Source organism: Chaetura pelagica, unplaced genomic scaffold (genome assembly GCF_000747805.2).
Source record: "Chaetura pelagica isolate M959 unplaced genomic scaffold, ChaPel_1.0 scaffold341, whole genome shotgun sequence".
Classification (NCBI taxonomy): domain Eukaryota; kingdom Metazoa; phylum Chordata; class Aves; order Apodiformes; family Apodidae; genus Chaetura; species Chaetura pelagica.
The window spans coordinates 1,164,322-1,178,483 of NW_009952151.1; the positions used below are offsets into that span (position 1 = coordinate 1,164,322).

Below are 14,162 nucleotides of genomic sequence, written 5' to 3' on the forward strand. Positions count from 1 at the left end.
CTGCTGAGACAGAAAGCAGCCAGATAGATTTGGGGAACTTCGTTTCAGCAGAGCCTGGGGGTGCCGGTGTGCGTTCGCTCCGGGTGCACGGACACCAGGGAACGTGGCCTCTTCTTCCCCCTGCAGCCTCCTTCCCTGACAGCTCCTTCCCACAGCCTGATGTCACCTGTAATGGGGAACCAGGTGCCACCAGGTGGGGTCACCACCAGCAGCTTTGGCTGCTCATGATGCTTCTTCATTTGGGACTGATTTTTCCTTTGATTCCCATTTGGAACTAAGGAATAATCAGGTACACTGGTTTGTGTAAGTCTCTCACCTCACAGCTTTTGGGACTACATAGATGATTGAAGTGGGAGTTGGATGCCTGTGGTTTAATCAACAACATCTTCTCAGGTCAACTTTAGTGCCTTTTCCCAGTTCAACAGGAGTTCTCTCGCTTACATGGATCACTCAGAGATGTGTTTTATAGCTACTTTGTACCTGGGTTCGGGATAACTAAGCATGTAAATAGCTGGTGATGTTTGCAGTCGTCACACGGCTCATTTTGCAGCAGAGGCTGTTGAAAGGAATCGTCCTTTTTATCCTCACACCAGCGGCTTTGGGGCTGGAAGGAGCTGACCTGCCACAGTTGAGGTTGGCACCTGTGCAGCAAAGGGCAGCCAGCACCCACGTCATGGCAGGGTGTGGGCATGAGGTTTTGATCATGTAATACCCATTGGCAGTGGAATATGCCTCTTTGCCTCTTGTGGTAGTCACATTGCTTTCTCTTTTTAAAATATTTTTCCTGCAGATATTCTACAGAGTGGTAGCAGATATTGAACCAGGGGAGGAGCTTTTACTGTTCATGAAGAGTGAAGATTATTCACATGAAACAATGGCTCCGGACATTCACGGTTAGCTGCTTCTTACTGTCTAATCTAATAGAAAGTGTCACTAAAATTAAGAAAAAAGGAAAGGGGAGATTTCTCCTCTGTTGGAATCCTTTTGAAATCTGGGAGGGTTTCACTGCAGCCGGGGAGGTGAGCTGGGCCGCAGTTGTATTTGTCTATCTTCTGCCCTCCTGTTCCTCTGAAATATTTTCTTTTTCTATTAAATAAATAGACGTTTATTTAACCACACACTGTTATCAAGCCCTTGATGGGATAGTAGTTTAAAATGGCCGAAAACTGATGGGGCCTCCATGTGGCCAACCCCTTTGTCTTCCAGAGGAGCGCCAGTATCGCTGTGAGGACTGCGACCAGCTCTTTGAGTCCAAGGCTGAGCTCGTAGACCACCAGAAGTTCCCCTGCAGCACACCTCACTCTGCCTTCTCCATGGTGGAGGAGGACTTCCAGAAGAAGCTTGAGAATGAGAATGACCTTCAGGACGTGCATGAAATCCAAGAGTGTAAAGAGTGTGATCAAGTCTTCCCAGACTTACAAAGGTAGGAGGAGGTGCTTCAAACATGATTGAATGAGGGAAGTCCTGTAATGGCTTTGGTCAGATCAGCCAGGGCAGAATATGATACCAAGATGAAAATGCGTGAGAGTTCTATGCTGGTTCATGTTTTATGGTAAATAAAGCAGTGAAGTCTCAATAAATCAGAAATTTGGTCTTAGTACTGAAGTCCTTATTGTGGACCTTAAACTAAGAACTGGATCTTCCGATAACCAGACATGGGCCGGTGTCTCTTGCTTTCAGTTGCAGCCTGTAGCACAGCTCCCACACTACCACTGTGTCTTCTTACCTCTCCACATTGTGTGGGCACAACCTCAGTGACTGTTAACTACCCTTTTAGGAACAACAGTGTATTCATTTGCATCACTTAATAATCCTATGCCCCTTAAATATTTTCTTGTCAATCTGGAGTGTTTTGTGAGCTCATATTTTTCACAGAACTCCATGTGTTCGTGATTCAGGGTGCTGTGGTGCCTGTTGGAGGTTAGAATGGTTTTGTGCATGCCCAGGGTTAGCCCCTTTTGGACAACTGCTCCTGGGTGCTTCAGGTGCTGGTTCTGCAAGGTGGAGCCCACTCTCCCAAAGCACAGATGCTCCTTAATTCCTCTTGACAGAGCAGAGGTGGCTCAGCACCAGGCAGGGGGTCTCAGATCAGTGTATCCTATGACCTGATCCTTGCACTTCTGCAAAGTTAATGACACCAAAATTTAAACATTATGTGCCAAACATTGCTCCCCACATTCTAGGTCAACCCTGCTGAGTAGGAACATGAGCAGGCACAAGGTCTTATTCACCAGCTGATGTTAAGCAGGATGCGGCTCCACGTGTCTAATTTTCAGTCTTAGGGATTGATTCCAAGGGGCTGATGTAGGTAGATCAAGGCAGAAGGGTCTGCAGCAGCGTGGGGGAGGCAGGAGTCTGGACTGTAACATTTTTCCACGTTGTGAGTTATTTGCTGCTAAAAGTTCTTTTCTGCCTGCGAACCAGAAGATGATATCTAACCTATGGGAATCATTGAGGAAATGTAAATTTAGCTTAAAATATTAAATATTGAAGAGGAAGGGCAGAAAACAAAGAACGAGTCATCATAAATAGATGGGCAGTACTGTGAGAAAGAGTGAAAAATGATAGAGAATGCAGTCATTCTCTGAACTCTTGAATTATTGAAAGGCTAATACACCACACAGACAGTTCACAGCAAAAAAGTACCAAAGTGTGCTATATCCAGATTATATAAAACAAAAGGCCTGAGTGAGCCGTGCTTGAGGGTGTGTGTAATTAAATGGAGAACGAGCAGAGCAGGAAGATGGAGATCTGGGGGCCAGGACTGGGCTGCCCGTGCTGGTGGCAGATCACGTAGCTGCAGCAGGCATCTGGGAGCTGGTGCCAGAGCTGGGGACAAGTGTCGCTCTGGGTCTTACAGCAAATTTGTTTACCAGTGCATGATGGAGAGCCAATAGTTACAGAAGTATTAGGAGGGTGAACTAAAATTATTTTTGTCCCCTGAAGGAAGGAGACTGAGAGAGGGAGAAGTAAAGAGCATCCACAGGGTGAAAGCCTTTCCATTACCTGTGGCTGAGAACGGAGGTTGCTGGTTGGGCTGCACAGCCCAAATGAGATTGTAAAGCCAGCAGGTTTTGTCCACTGATTCAGCAGAGATCAGTGGGAGCTTCCTGTGAGGAAAGATTGAGCCAGTTTAGCATCCCAAGCTAAACCCCCCCATTTTCCAATGTTTTTTTCTGTGAATCCCCTCTTATGTAGTAACCTTTCCTCAGGCAGTAGTGTGAGGACTCTGTATGTGACTGAGCAACACAGGTGTTTGAAAATATGTATTTGCTACAAATGAAGAATAAATAGAGAAAATTCAGAGATGCTAATTGATTCAAAGATGTGCAACAGAAATTAAGTGAAGATTTAATACCCTACTAATAGACTGAATAAAGTACTAAGAAATGAATTAATAAACAGCTATGCAATTGAACACAATAATAATGAAGTATAACTTCAGTCATAGCATACAGTATTTAGAGGCTTCTTATTCTCATCCTGTCTGTTCCTGCTATAACAAAAGTTGTCTCCCATCAAAAGAGTAGAGTTATTTGAAGCAGTGGCATCCGAGGTGTGTTTAGAGGGGAAGTCATAAGGTAGAAATAATTCATACTTCAGGGAAGACTTACCAGAGTGAAATACTGAGAGGTGTATGAAATAATCTCCTGGGGGAGCGATGGCAGCAGCATCTCCTAGAGCACTTGGAAGTGGCCTGGCAAAACATGAGCAATGTGTTAGTGTTATTCCAGTAGGGAGGAGGATGTTCTGCCTCCCAGCTGGGGTGAGTTTGGGACTCGAAGGACTTGAGTCTGCCAGGGTTGGGCTTTTGGGGCTTTTTAATTATTATTTATTATGCTCTGCTGTCTCCTCTTCCTGTAAAGTGCTGTTAAACCTGTGTGCATGGGGGACCTCACTGAACCCTGTTCCTCTGTCCGCAGCCTGGAGAAGCACATGCTGTCGCACAGTGAGGAGAGGGAGTACAAGTGTGACCAGTGTCCCAAAGCTTTTAACTGGAAGTCCAATTTGATACGTCACCAAATGTCACACGACAGTGGGAAGCACTACGAGTGTGAAAACTGTGCCAAGGTACAGTGAATTTGTAGGCTGCCTGGAGTTTCTTGTGCCACTGGATGCATGGGAGCATGGAAGTAGGGATGCCCAGGGTTGGGATGGAGGAGGATCTAAGGCTTTTGCTGTGTTCCAGATGGTTTCTCAAGGGTTTACTCTTCTACTTTATAAACGTGTTATTTTTTTACCCCTTTTGATTTGGAAATAGCTGTGGAGTCTGAACCAAGTGCTCATGCAGGATGGTGAGCATCCCCAAGCTCAGGGCTTGGTGCCGCGAGAGGACTGGGGGGGTGTAAAAGGATTGCTGAGGGGCAAAAGACCCCGGGGAGATGCAGGGTGGATGGTTCCCCAGGGTGTGTGCCAGCTGTTTGAACCAGAAAGTTCAGGACACTACTGCAATGTATATCAAAATAATAGATATGGGCCCAGCTGTGCTAAGGGAGTGCAAGTGTCCCACCTCCAGAGCATCTCTCTCACTTCCCAGCACCAGGCTTGCTGTGCAGATTATTTGTATAGCATGTGGTGTACTGCATTGCTTTTTATCAGATTCCCAAAGCTTGGCAATTTACTGCAATAATGGGAATTTTATATTGAGCTGACGCTTGAAAGATGCAAGCAAGCCCTGGGTGCTAAGGCTCTGTTGTGTACAGGATTTCTTGCTGTCACAAACTCAGTTGCTGCTATGAAGTATTTCTATTGCAGTAATGCGTAGAGGTTTCAAGCAGCCACATTTTGACATTTTCTGTGAAGTCCTTGACCTCAAAAGCACAATTTCAAATGGCAGGGTCAAACACATCTGCTGCAGCAGCTGCAAAGGGGTTAAGAGATCTACCAAATACTTGGCTGATCCTGGGAATGTGAGGCCCTGTCCTGTAGGCAGAGCTCCCCATTGAAGCCCATTAGTGAGGTTTTTAATCTGAAATACTCCCAACTAGCTCCAAGGTTTGAATTTTTACTCTTGTAATAACTGGCTTCTTCCCCAGTCAAGTTTCTTGGTTAATCAGTACTCATTTCCTAGCAGGTTTTCACGGACCCCAGCAACCTTCAGAGGCATATTCGTTCCCAGCATGTTGGGGCTCGTGCTCACGCTTGTCCAGAGTGTGGCAAAACCTTTGCCACTTCTTCAGGCCTCAAACAGCATAAACACATCCACAGCAGTGTCAAACCTTTTATATGTAAGTCTTCAACTAAACATCTTTGGTTAAGTGTTACTTCTTTTGTCATAAAGCAACGTAATTTGGAAACAGGAGGTTGTGTTGTGCTCCCTTTGAATTTCCCATAGGTTTTAGGGGGTTGTGAGTTATTAAATGAGTTCTGGGTAATTAATAGTCGAATACAAAGAGTTATTTTCATATGATTTTCCTTTTCAGATAGACACTATATGCTGTATAACTGTACCTGTTGTTCCTCGGATATTTTTCAATGCACAAAAAGGAAGTGGGGAGTGAGATTTACCAAGAAGGAGCCAGGCTCGGTTGTTGCAGCCATTACTTTTGGTGGAGTTGGCAAATACACCTTAAAGGCAGTGAGTTTAAGTTGGAGGCACTTGCTGCCCTCCTTGAGGCTGCTTTGCATGCCCCACATTTAGGTATTGAGTAGAGCTATTAGGTCTGTGGGGGCTGGACTCTGTCTTGGGCTGTAAATCAGATCCTCAAAGTTTCACAGGTTGTGAGACTTCCTTGAGAGGAGGAGTATTGGCTTGAAAGATTCATTTGTGCAAAATCTGTATTCCTGCCGTTGGGCTAGATAGTAGGTTTGGACTTCTTCAGTGAGAAAATGTATAACTAGATCACTATAATAAATACCACTAATAACTTTTAAATCTGATCACAGGTGAAGTAATTACATTTAAAGATTGTAATTATTAGAAAAAGTAACTTCTGGCTAGGTAGGGAGTCTTCAGATGGCCCTGTTGCAAAGCCCTGTGTAGAAGTCTGTAAGTGGCACCTCTCATAAATCAAACAATCTCTCAAATGCTCTTTGTTACTATTTATTCTGATAAATCAAAACAGCAACCAGTATTCTTTGTATACAGTGTGAGGGATGAAAACCTGTTGAGCAGCCTACCATTAACAGCCATGTAATTGCAGAACAAAAGGGTTTGGAGACCACATGTTTGGGAGGCTTTGCTGAGCCATGGGAGGGAAGTAGGGTCACCTACAGGAGATATCTGTTTTCCACCAGAAGGCCACACACCATGATTTACTTGTACCAGTCTGTTTATGGCAACTGTCTCTTATTACAGTACACCACCCAAGCTTGAGTGAAAACTCACCAACACTAAGGTAATTACTCACTGCCTTCACAAAATCTCCAGCCTCTCCAAATAGAAACCACATGCCATAATAGACTGAACATATTCAAAATAGTACAGTAATTTTTTAAATAAGCAGAAAATATGCAAACTTAACTGCTGGCTAATTTGGGGTCCAGAGACAATCACGGTACAGAGGGTGTGTAGGCATGAGATGAATTTTTTGCAATTTGGGATCCAGATTGGAAGTTTGTGTTAAACCTGGGGTCTGTAGAGCAATAAAAGCTGCAAGAAGGGAAGCTTCCCTTACAAGTTAGTTGCTTAAAAGTATGGTGCTGAGTTTTAAAAGGTGTAATAAGGTGTAATAGGAGAAATAAATCCCAGCTTCTGTTGCTTTGATATGTGGAAGCAACTAGAGTTGATCACTGTCCTTCATCTACCAAAGTTTAAGCAAAGCTTTACGTGGAAATAAAAGTCATGTGATGAAAAAGAGGTAGATCTTAAAACACAAACTTATCTGAGGAGTCCTGGCTTCTGGGAATAGCCACAGAGATCAAGGTGGCACAATCAATTTATACATGGAGTCTCCTCCAAAGTCATCGGGGTGTTGGGTGTGCACATCACTGGTGTCACATCACACCCCAGCTGCAGGTGAGAGTCCTGAAGAGCAGGATGATTCTGGTGAGTAAAGACTTTGAAACTGGGCCCAAAATTTTTTTGCCAGCCTTGAGAGCCCATGAATTGAGTAGACTGCCTGTTCAGTGCAAGAGGCACCCTGAGCAAGCAGCACCTCATGAAATAGTTTTGAGTAACTTTGTGCTCAAAAAGGTGAAGGCATCAGTGCAACTCTTCAGTGTTTGATTTGAGATAATAAATATTTACGTATTTTAATGGTATTGCCACTATTGGTTTAATTTACTTTTAAGACTGAGATAAAATAAATTTAGTCAAATGTTTATGTTAAATATCAAATTTACATCTTCCTTAATAGTTTGTAAGGGTCTCTCTCAATTTTAAGTGGGCATTTTTGCTCTTCTCCAGTGTAGAATATTTCTGACTTTACTTTTGAATGTATTAATGGAGAATAATAATTTAATAATGCATCAATGATTTTTTAAGTGAGACTCTGCCCAAACTTTAGGAAGACCAAATCTGGTCCCATACACCTCTTTTCAGCCCCTTGCCACTCCAGCCTACCTCAGTGCAGTGTTATATTGAACAGAGTCATGTGAATAAGAAGCAGACCCTCAACACAATCTGGTAGAAGATAAAAAGTTCACAAAATATTATTTGTTTTTAATTATACATTACCCTAGCCTTGTAAATGTATGCATTGGAGATTTTTTTTTCTGAAAAAATGCATGTGGTCAATGCTCTGCTGCCGTAACTGTTGGTGTTGATGGAGTTATTCTGCTTTACACAAGGAGAGGAGTTGGCCCATAATACTCAAGATGAAGCTTGTGCAAACCTTTGGATATGGCACTAGAGTAACTGTTCTGGTCAGTTTTTGTGTAAGATCTCAACAATGAAAGTAAGGGGCCTGATCCTGTACTGTGAACTGTGGCTTTCTTCTGTGGGACCAGAAACCTCATTCCTGGGATTAAGCTAAAAATAGGAGAAAAGAGCAGAAAAATCAGAGCTTGATACTGTAACAAGTAAACGAGAAATTGTTCTACATTAAATAAAACAGAGTTCTATAGGCAAATAAAATATTTAAAAAGTACTTATCAAGAGAAAATCAAGCATTTTCATCCTGTCCCTTCACTTTTCTATTTTTTCCATCTCTTTCCTTTTTTTTTCCCCACCTTTTTTCTTCTTTTTAATTTTATTCTTTGATTTCTCTTTTCTTTCTGGTCTTTCCTTGTGAATGAAGATTGCCAGCAGGAACAGTAACTGATACACAGCAACAAACATTCTTCCTGAATTACTGCATTGCAAATTTCCTGTGTTTGGGCCCAATTCTGCACTCTTTAGCCACAAATTGTCCCGGGGATGTCAACGGGACATGAACTGGGAAAACCTGTGGATCAGTCAGGATCAGGCCCTTGAACAATAGGAGTATTGTTGCTGAGATATGAAGCAGCCTGCTGAAGAGGTAAACAGTGAAGAGATGACAACAAGTGGTCAAGTTTCTCAAGGGCAGAGATTGAGAGGAGCAGGAAGGTTAGTGCGGCCCCGGTGCGAGTGGAAGTTAGAGGACGTGATTGCAGTTCATGGGAACCAAGAGTGCAGGATGGGATACATTCAATTCAGTTTCCTTTGTGGGCTTAAAATAGAGCCATTGTAAATTATGTCAGTCTGTCTCAAATCATGAAAATGATTGTTAAAAAGGCCTCAGAATACACAATGTGCATTGTTGTGTGGCTTTGATGTGTGAAAGATGAGAGCTTATGATATAACACGAATTAAATAAAAATAAAGTGGCTACATGCTTTTTCCTGGCTGGGGAAAGAAAAAAGAAGAAAAAAGATTTATTACAGAGGGATAACACTGCTTACTGATAATGCTGAGGCCTTGTTTTTAAACACGGCTGGAGCTGATGCTGCTAGAGGCAAGGTAGTGCAGAGGTGCAGACAAATTTCAGCATAACGAGGAGCACTAGGGCATAGTACAGCCTTGGGACTTGCCTGATGACCCTGCTCATCCAAAGGGGACATAAAAAGGCACTGGAAAGCTGAGAATTATCCTTTTCCAAGCCACATTTGAACTTAGAGACCTATAAATTGGTTGCTGCATTAATTTACTCCCTGTTTGTAGCAGCCAGGAAATCCCTGCAAAATCCCATTTGCTTCAATAACATGATTCAGTCTTCATAGTGTCTCACTCTGCACCAATGAGACCACGTTCAGCCTCCTGCTACAGAACAAGGTTGCTGGAAACTGCTCTGATGTGCCAAATGCTGCAGGTTCAGTCAGGCCTGGGAGTTTGAGGTAGATCTCCTCCCCTCCATGGTTTCAGGCTTTCTCCAAGTGCTGCTTTTGTGAGGCTGATGCTCATCCCATGTTCTCATCCCTGAGGAGTTTGAAAGGAAATCCATCAAGTTGTTTTGAGCATCAGGCATGCAGATAAATACAGCTGCACTCTTAAAGGAAATTGTTGTTGAAATATAGTGTATTTTTTTTTGTAATGTGCAAGACACAATTAAGACTAGTAAAGTTATTAAGATGTAGAATTTAGTGTTGCAGCATCCCAGGTACTTGTATGCACTAAACAAACAGAAGTGCTTTGGACAGATGAGAGTACTAGACTGAGGTTACCTGGGCTCTAGCCTGGACTTTCATGGGATTGTGCTTTTAATTGTAAGTGGAAAAAAATGTTGTTTGTTAATAAGGTTATGCACTTGGAAATACCTGATTATCTCTCCTTCACCTCTTTCATATCCTTGTGATCTTGCAGACTGAAGACTCTGTGAGACAACTCTATCTCCTGTCTGGTCCTGCAAATATTGTTTTTAATCACTAACTTTCTACTTGTGAATAGTGCCATAAATGGGTGTCATTTGAAGACAGGAGGGCTGGCTTGGGTGTGCTGTGGGTGCATATGGTGTTACAGCTCTGAGCTGTGGCTCCTGGGGGGCTCTGGGTGCCAATGCAGTATGGATTAATGGTGCCAAATGTGCAACACTGTGCAATGCAAAGAGCAAACAAGGAAACTTTGTCTTTTAGTGGTTTCAGACCTTTTCTGGTTTGTTGGAGTGGTTTTTGGTGCTGCCTTTAGACATTTGTCTGCTTGGATGCCTTGCTTTGGAAGAGTAAAGAGGTTTTTGTACATTTGTGCACCCAGGCTTCTCCTTGCAGCTTCCTAATTGACATTTTGCGGGTTAAAAAAATGGTGTTATTTGCAAAATTTGGAGGGTGGGGGCAATTATCATAAAGCCTGAGATGTGTTGTTGTTGTTGTTTACATACAGGTGAGGTCTGCCATAAGTCCTATACTCAGTTTTCAAACCTTTGTCGTCATAAGCGCATGCATGCTGATTGCAGAACCCAAATCAAGTGCAAAGACTGTGGACAAATGTTCAGCACTACGTCTTCCTTAAATAAACACAGGAGATTTTGTGAGGGCAAGAACCATTTTGCAGCAGGAGGATTTTTTGGCCAAGGCATTTCACTTCCTGGAACCCCAGCTATGGATAAAACGTCCATGGTTAATATGAATCATGCAAATCCGGGCCTTGCTGACTATTTTGGAGCCAATAGGCATCCTGCTGGTCTTACCTTTCCAACAGCTCCTGGATTTTCTTTTAGCTTCCCTGGTCTGTTTCCTTCAGGCTTGTACCACAGGCCACCTTTGCTACCTACTAGTTCTCCTGTTAAAGGACTACCGAGCGCAGATCAGACAAACAAAAGTCAAAGTCCCCTCATGACAAATCCTCAGATACTGCCAGCCACCCAGGATATTTTGAAGGCACTAAATAAGCAACCATCAGTAGGGGAGAATAAGCCAGTGGAGCTTCAACCAGAGAGGTCCTCTGAAGAGAGGCCGCATGAGAAACTCAGTGACCAGTCAGAGAGTAGTGACCTTGACCTTGACGATGTCAGTACCCCCAGTGGCAGTGACCTGGAAACCACCTCGGGCTCTGATCTGGAAAGTGACATTGAAAGTGAGAAAGAGAAATTTAAAGAAAATGGTAAAATGTTCAAAGACAAAGTAAGCTCTCTGCAGAGCCTGGCTTCAATAAATAATAAGAAAGACCACAGCAATCATTCCATTTTCTCACCATCCTTAGAGGAGCAGACTGCGGTGTCAGGAGCGGTGAATGATTCTATAAAGGCTATTGCTTCTATTGCTGAAAAGTACTTTGGTTCAACAGGACTTGTGGGGCTGCAAGACAAAAAAGTCGGAGCCTTACCTTACCCTTCCATGTTTCCCCTCCCGTTTTTTCCAGCATTCTCTCAATCAATGTATCCATTTCCTGATAGAGACTTGAGACCGTTACCCTTGAAAGTGGAGCCCCAATCACCCAGTGAAATAAAGAAGATCCCAAAGGGAAGCTCTGAGTCTCCCTTTGACCTCACCATAAAGCGTAAGGAGGAGAAGCCACTTACTCCCATACCCTCAAAGCCAGCAGCCCCCTCTGCAGCAAGCCAGGACCAGCCTCTAGATCTCAGCATGGGCAGCAGAAGTCGAGCCAGCGGCACAAAACAAGCTGAGCCTCGGAAGAACCACGTCTTTGGAGAAAAGAAGGGAGGCGACCTGGAGCAAAGGAAGGTTTCGGAATCCTCCTTGCAGCACGCCAGGCCCACCCCATTCTTTATGGATCCCATTTACAGGTAACGGACTATTTGCTGCCCTTTGGCATCCTTTGGTTCAGGCACAGGGCCCTGGGCCAGGCCCACCTGCCTGCAGAGGCAGGACAACCCCCTTCCCATCCCACCATCCCTGGAGGTGTCATCCCACCACCAGATCATGGGGTGGCCCAGACCATGCACCTCACCTCAAATCCAAGCTGTTCAGAGCAAACCCCAGGTCTGGTAATGCTCCAATTAGCAAGTGTTCATTACTGCCCTTGTTGCAGTGAGTCATTAGTTTAACCTGCACAGCTTGACATGCAGAATTTGAATATACTCTCTTACCCAGAAACAAATGAGCATCAGTACTGAGTATTTGTTTATTTACTGTGTGGTTGACATCTGGTTTGCCCCAAATTCCTCTTCTTCCAAAATGCTGCCTTCTGCCTTCCCCTGAAAATTAGAGAGCATCTCACTAGGGTGCCAGCTGGATACCACCTTCTTAGGTCCTCCTGAATGAAGAAGAAGTATCTCACAAGTACAACAAAGAAACAAATTTGTCCTAAGCTCTGTAGGCAGAAATCACTCTCGATTTCCATGCTTCTTAAACTTTGTGATTTCAGACCTTTATACTATATACAAAAAGTGTAGAAATCGAGAGTGATTTCTGCCTCTTTTTTTTTTTCAATTATTTTAGCAATAGGTTGATTTATCTGTACCTGTCATTAAGGTAATTGAAGGCTCAGTGTCCTCATGCATACAAAGCCTATCTAGTGGGATAGTTATCTACCTTATGAAATCCATGAGAGCCTTGTTGTTGGCTTCCATGGGTGCACAAGCAGATGTCAGTGAGCTGTGATTTTAAAAACCCATGGTAAAATCCTGACCTTTGGGTGTTTCCCAGTAAAACTGAATTGGATCTCACTGGGATCTGGATTTCACCCGTGTCCTGAGTACGTCAGCCCCTTTGCCCTCCACCTTTCTACTCATATATCTGTAATCAGCCAAAGTCATGCATCTAAATTAGTTTAGAGAAATATTAGCCATAAAAATATTTGCCTGTAATCTGAATGACTGATTTTACAGCCTATTGTTTTTTCTTAAAAAAAAAAGAAAGTTCCTGCCATGTAAATTATGTTAGTTTATTACTTTATCTGGAAAAGAAATGCTGTGGGCAAAGTTTGTGGAGAGTGCTCTCACATAAGACAACAGGTATGTATTCTGAAGAAGCAGGATATGATGCTGTTTACTGAGATGGTTTTATTCATGCCAGATTGATTTCTGTATCAGACTATAGGTTTTCTTTGCGTCATATTAATTTTGCATGCCTGAAGCAGTGGAAATAATGACCCGTGTTTTATGGTCCTGCCTTGCAAACTAATGAAATCTGCACAACTTCTGGCAATACAGAACGAGGCCAGTTGTTACCAAGCCTCCCTTTGCTGTGAGCTACACCTAGACATGGGCACCAGGGCCTGGTCCCTTAAACCATACACATCAGTAACAGAAAAAGCAAGACCTTCAAATTTCCACACTGCTGCTGAGTTATCTACGCTGCCTTTTGCTGCCTAGATGCCCCCATGAGTTGATCAAGGACTCTGTTGCTGGCATCTCAGGTTCAGTGTGTTTTGCAAGCCACCTTTCTCACCCTGCTTGTGCACAGCCAGGCATGAGGAGAGGTTCCCAGGATGGGGGCTGCCATGGGCAGGCTAGAAGGGACCCATTGCTCAAGGCTCCTGTTGCCTTGAATTCCTCTCCTCTGAGTGGAGAGCACACTCGGCTGCCTTATTTCTTCATAAAAGATCTCAGTAGTTAGTCACTGTTATTATAATTACTGCTGGTCTTTTGAAATGGGATTATTTCCTATGTAAATGGTTTAATCTCCCTTTAATGGTGATTCACAGCCCCAGCCTGCAGTAATGAGTAATGAGTATGTGGGCATCCAGAGTTGGTTGTACTTCCTTATCTTTTACCATTATCTCTGAGAAACTAATTGCTTGATGTATAATTGACTATTTTAAACATGAGTAGCTGTATAATTATTAATTTCTGAGACTGATTCATCACAAGCAAATCTAATTTTAACATTTACAGAGTAGAAAAAAGAAAGTTAACTGACCCACTGGAAGCTTTAAAAGAGAAATACTTGAGACCTTCCCCAGGATTCTTGTTTCATCCACAAGTAAGTATTTTGGGAATTTTGATGTTGTAAACAAGCCTGTTGATGCTTCAAAGCAGGTGCAGAGAAATGAGTGCAGTCTTAGTCATTTTTGGATTTCCTAAGCCACACAGTTTTTGCTGTACCATTGTGGGGGAAAAGCGTAAGCATTGTTCTGAGCTTCTTGATGTTTTGCAGATGAAACAACATGTTTTGATTATAGAGGAAGCCAGAGTCAAACTACATGTGTATTTTAGAACAGCGTTCCTCCAAAACCATAGCGTAACTACCAACACTTGCAGCTACCCATGTCTTCTTCAGCATTCTCCCATGCTTTGGGCTGTTGTGGTGGAGTCAATATTGACTAGAAGGGGATGATAGAGATTCATAGTCAGGCCAGCAAAGCCGAGCATCTCAGCTGTCAATAGTATTTTTCTCAGAAAAGAGTAAAAAAAAAGAAAAACCTT

At 43.2% G+C, this 14,162-nt stretch overlaps 1 protein-coding gene across 4 annotated transcripts in view; it reads left to right on the forward strand.

Annotated features, from left to right (window-relative positions):
* MECOM (MDS1 and EVI1 complex locus) overlaps window positions 1-14,162 on the forward strand; it is a 183,181-nt gene that overhangs the window by 148,397 nt on the left and 20,622 nt on the right. For 2 of the 4 annotated variants that reach the window (XM_010006752.1, XM_010006760.1), the window contains exons 3-8: window positions 791-893; window positions 1,207-1,423; window positions 3,924-4,071; window positions 5,075-5,228; window positions 10,217-11,579; window positions 13,632-13,719. In XM_010006752.1, the coding sequence (XP_010005054.1) occupies window positions 845-893; window positions 1,207-1,423; window positions 3,924-4,071; window positions 5,075-5,228; window positions 10,217-11,579; window positions 13,632-13,719 (2,019 nt within the window). In that variant the 5' untranslated portion in view covers window positions 791-844. Of the gene's footprint in view, window positions 1-790; window positions 894-1,206; window positions 1,424-3,923; window positions 4,072-5,071; window positions 5,229-10,216; window positions 11,580-13,631; window positions 13,720-14,162 lie in introns of those variants that run through there. The other 2 variants (XM_010006745.1, XM_010006737.1) reach the window with 2 other exon arrangements.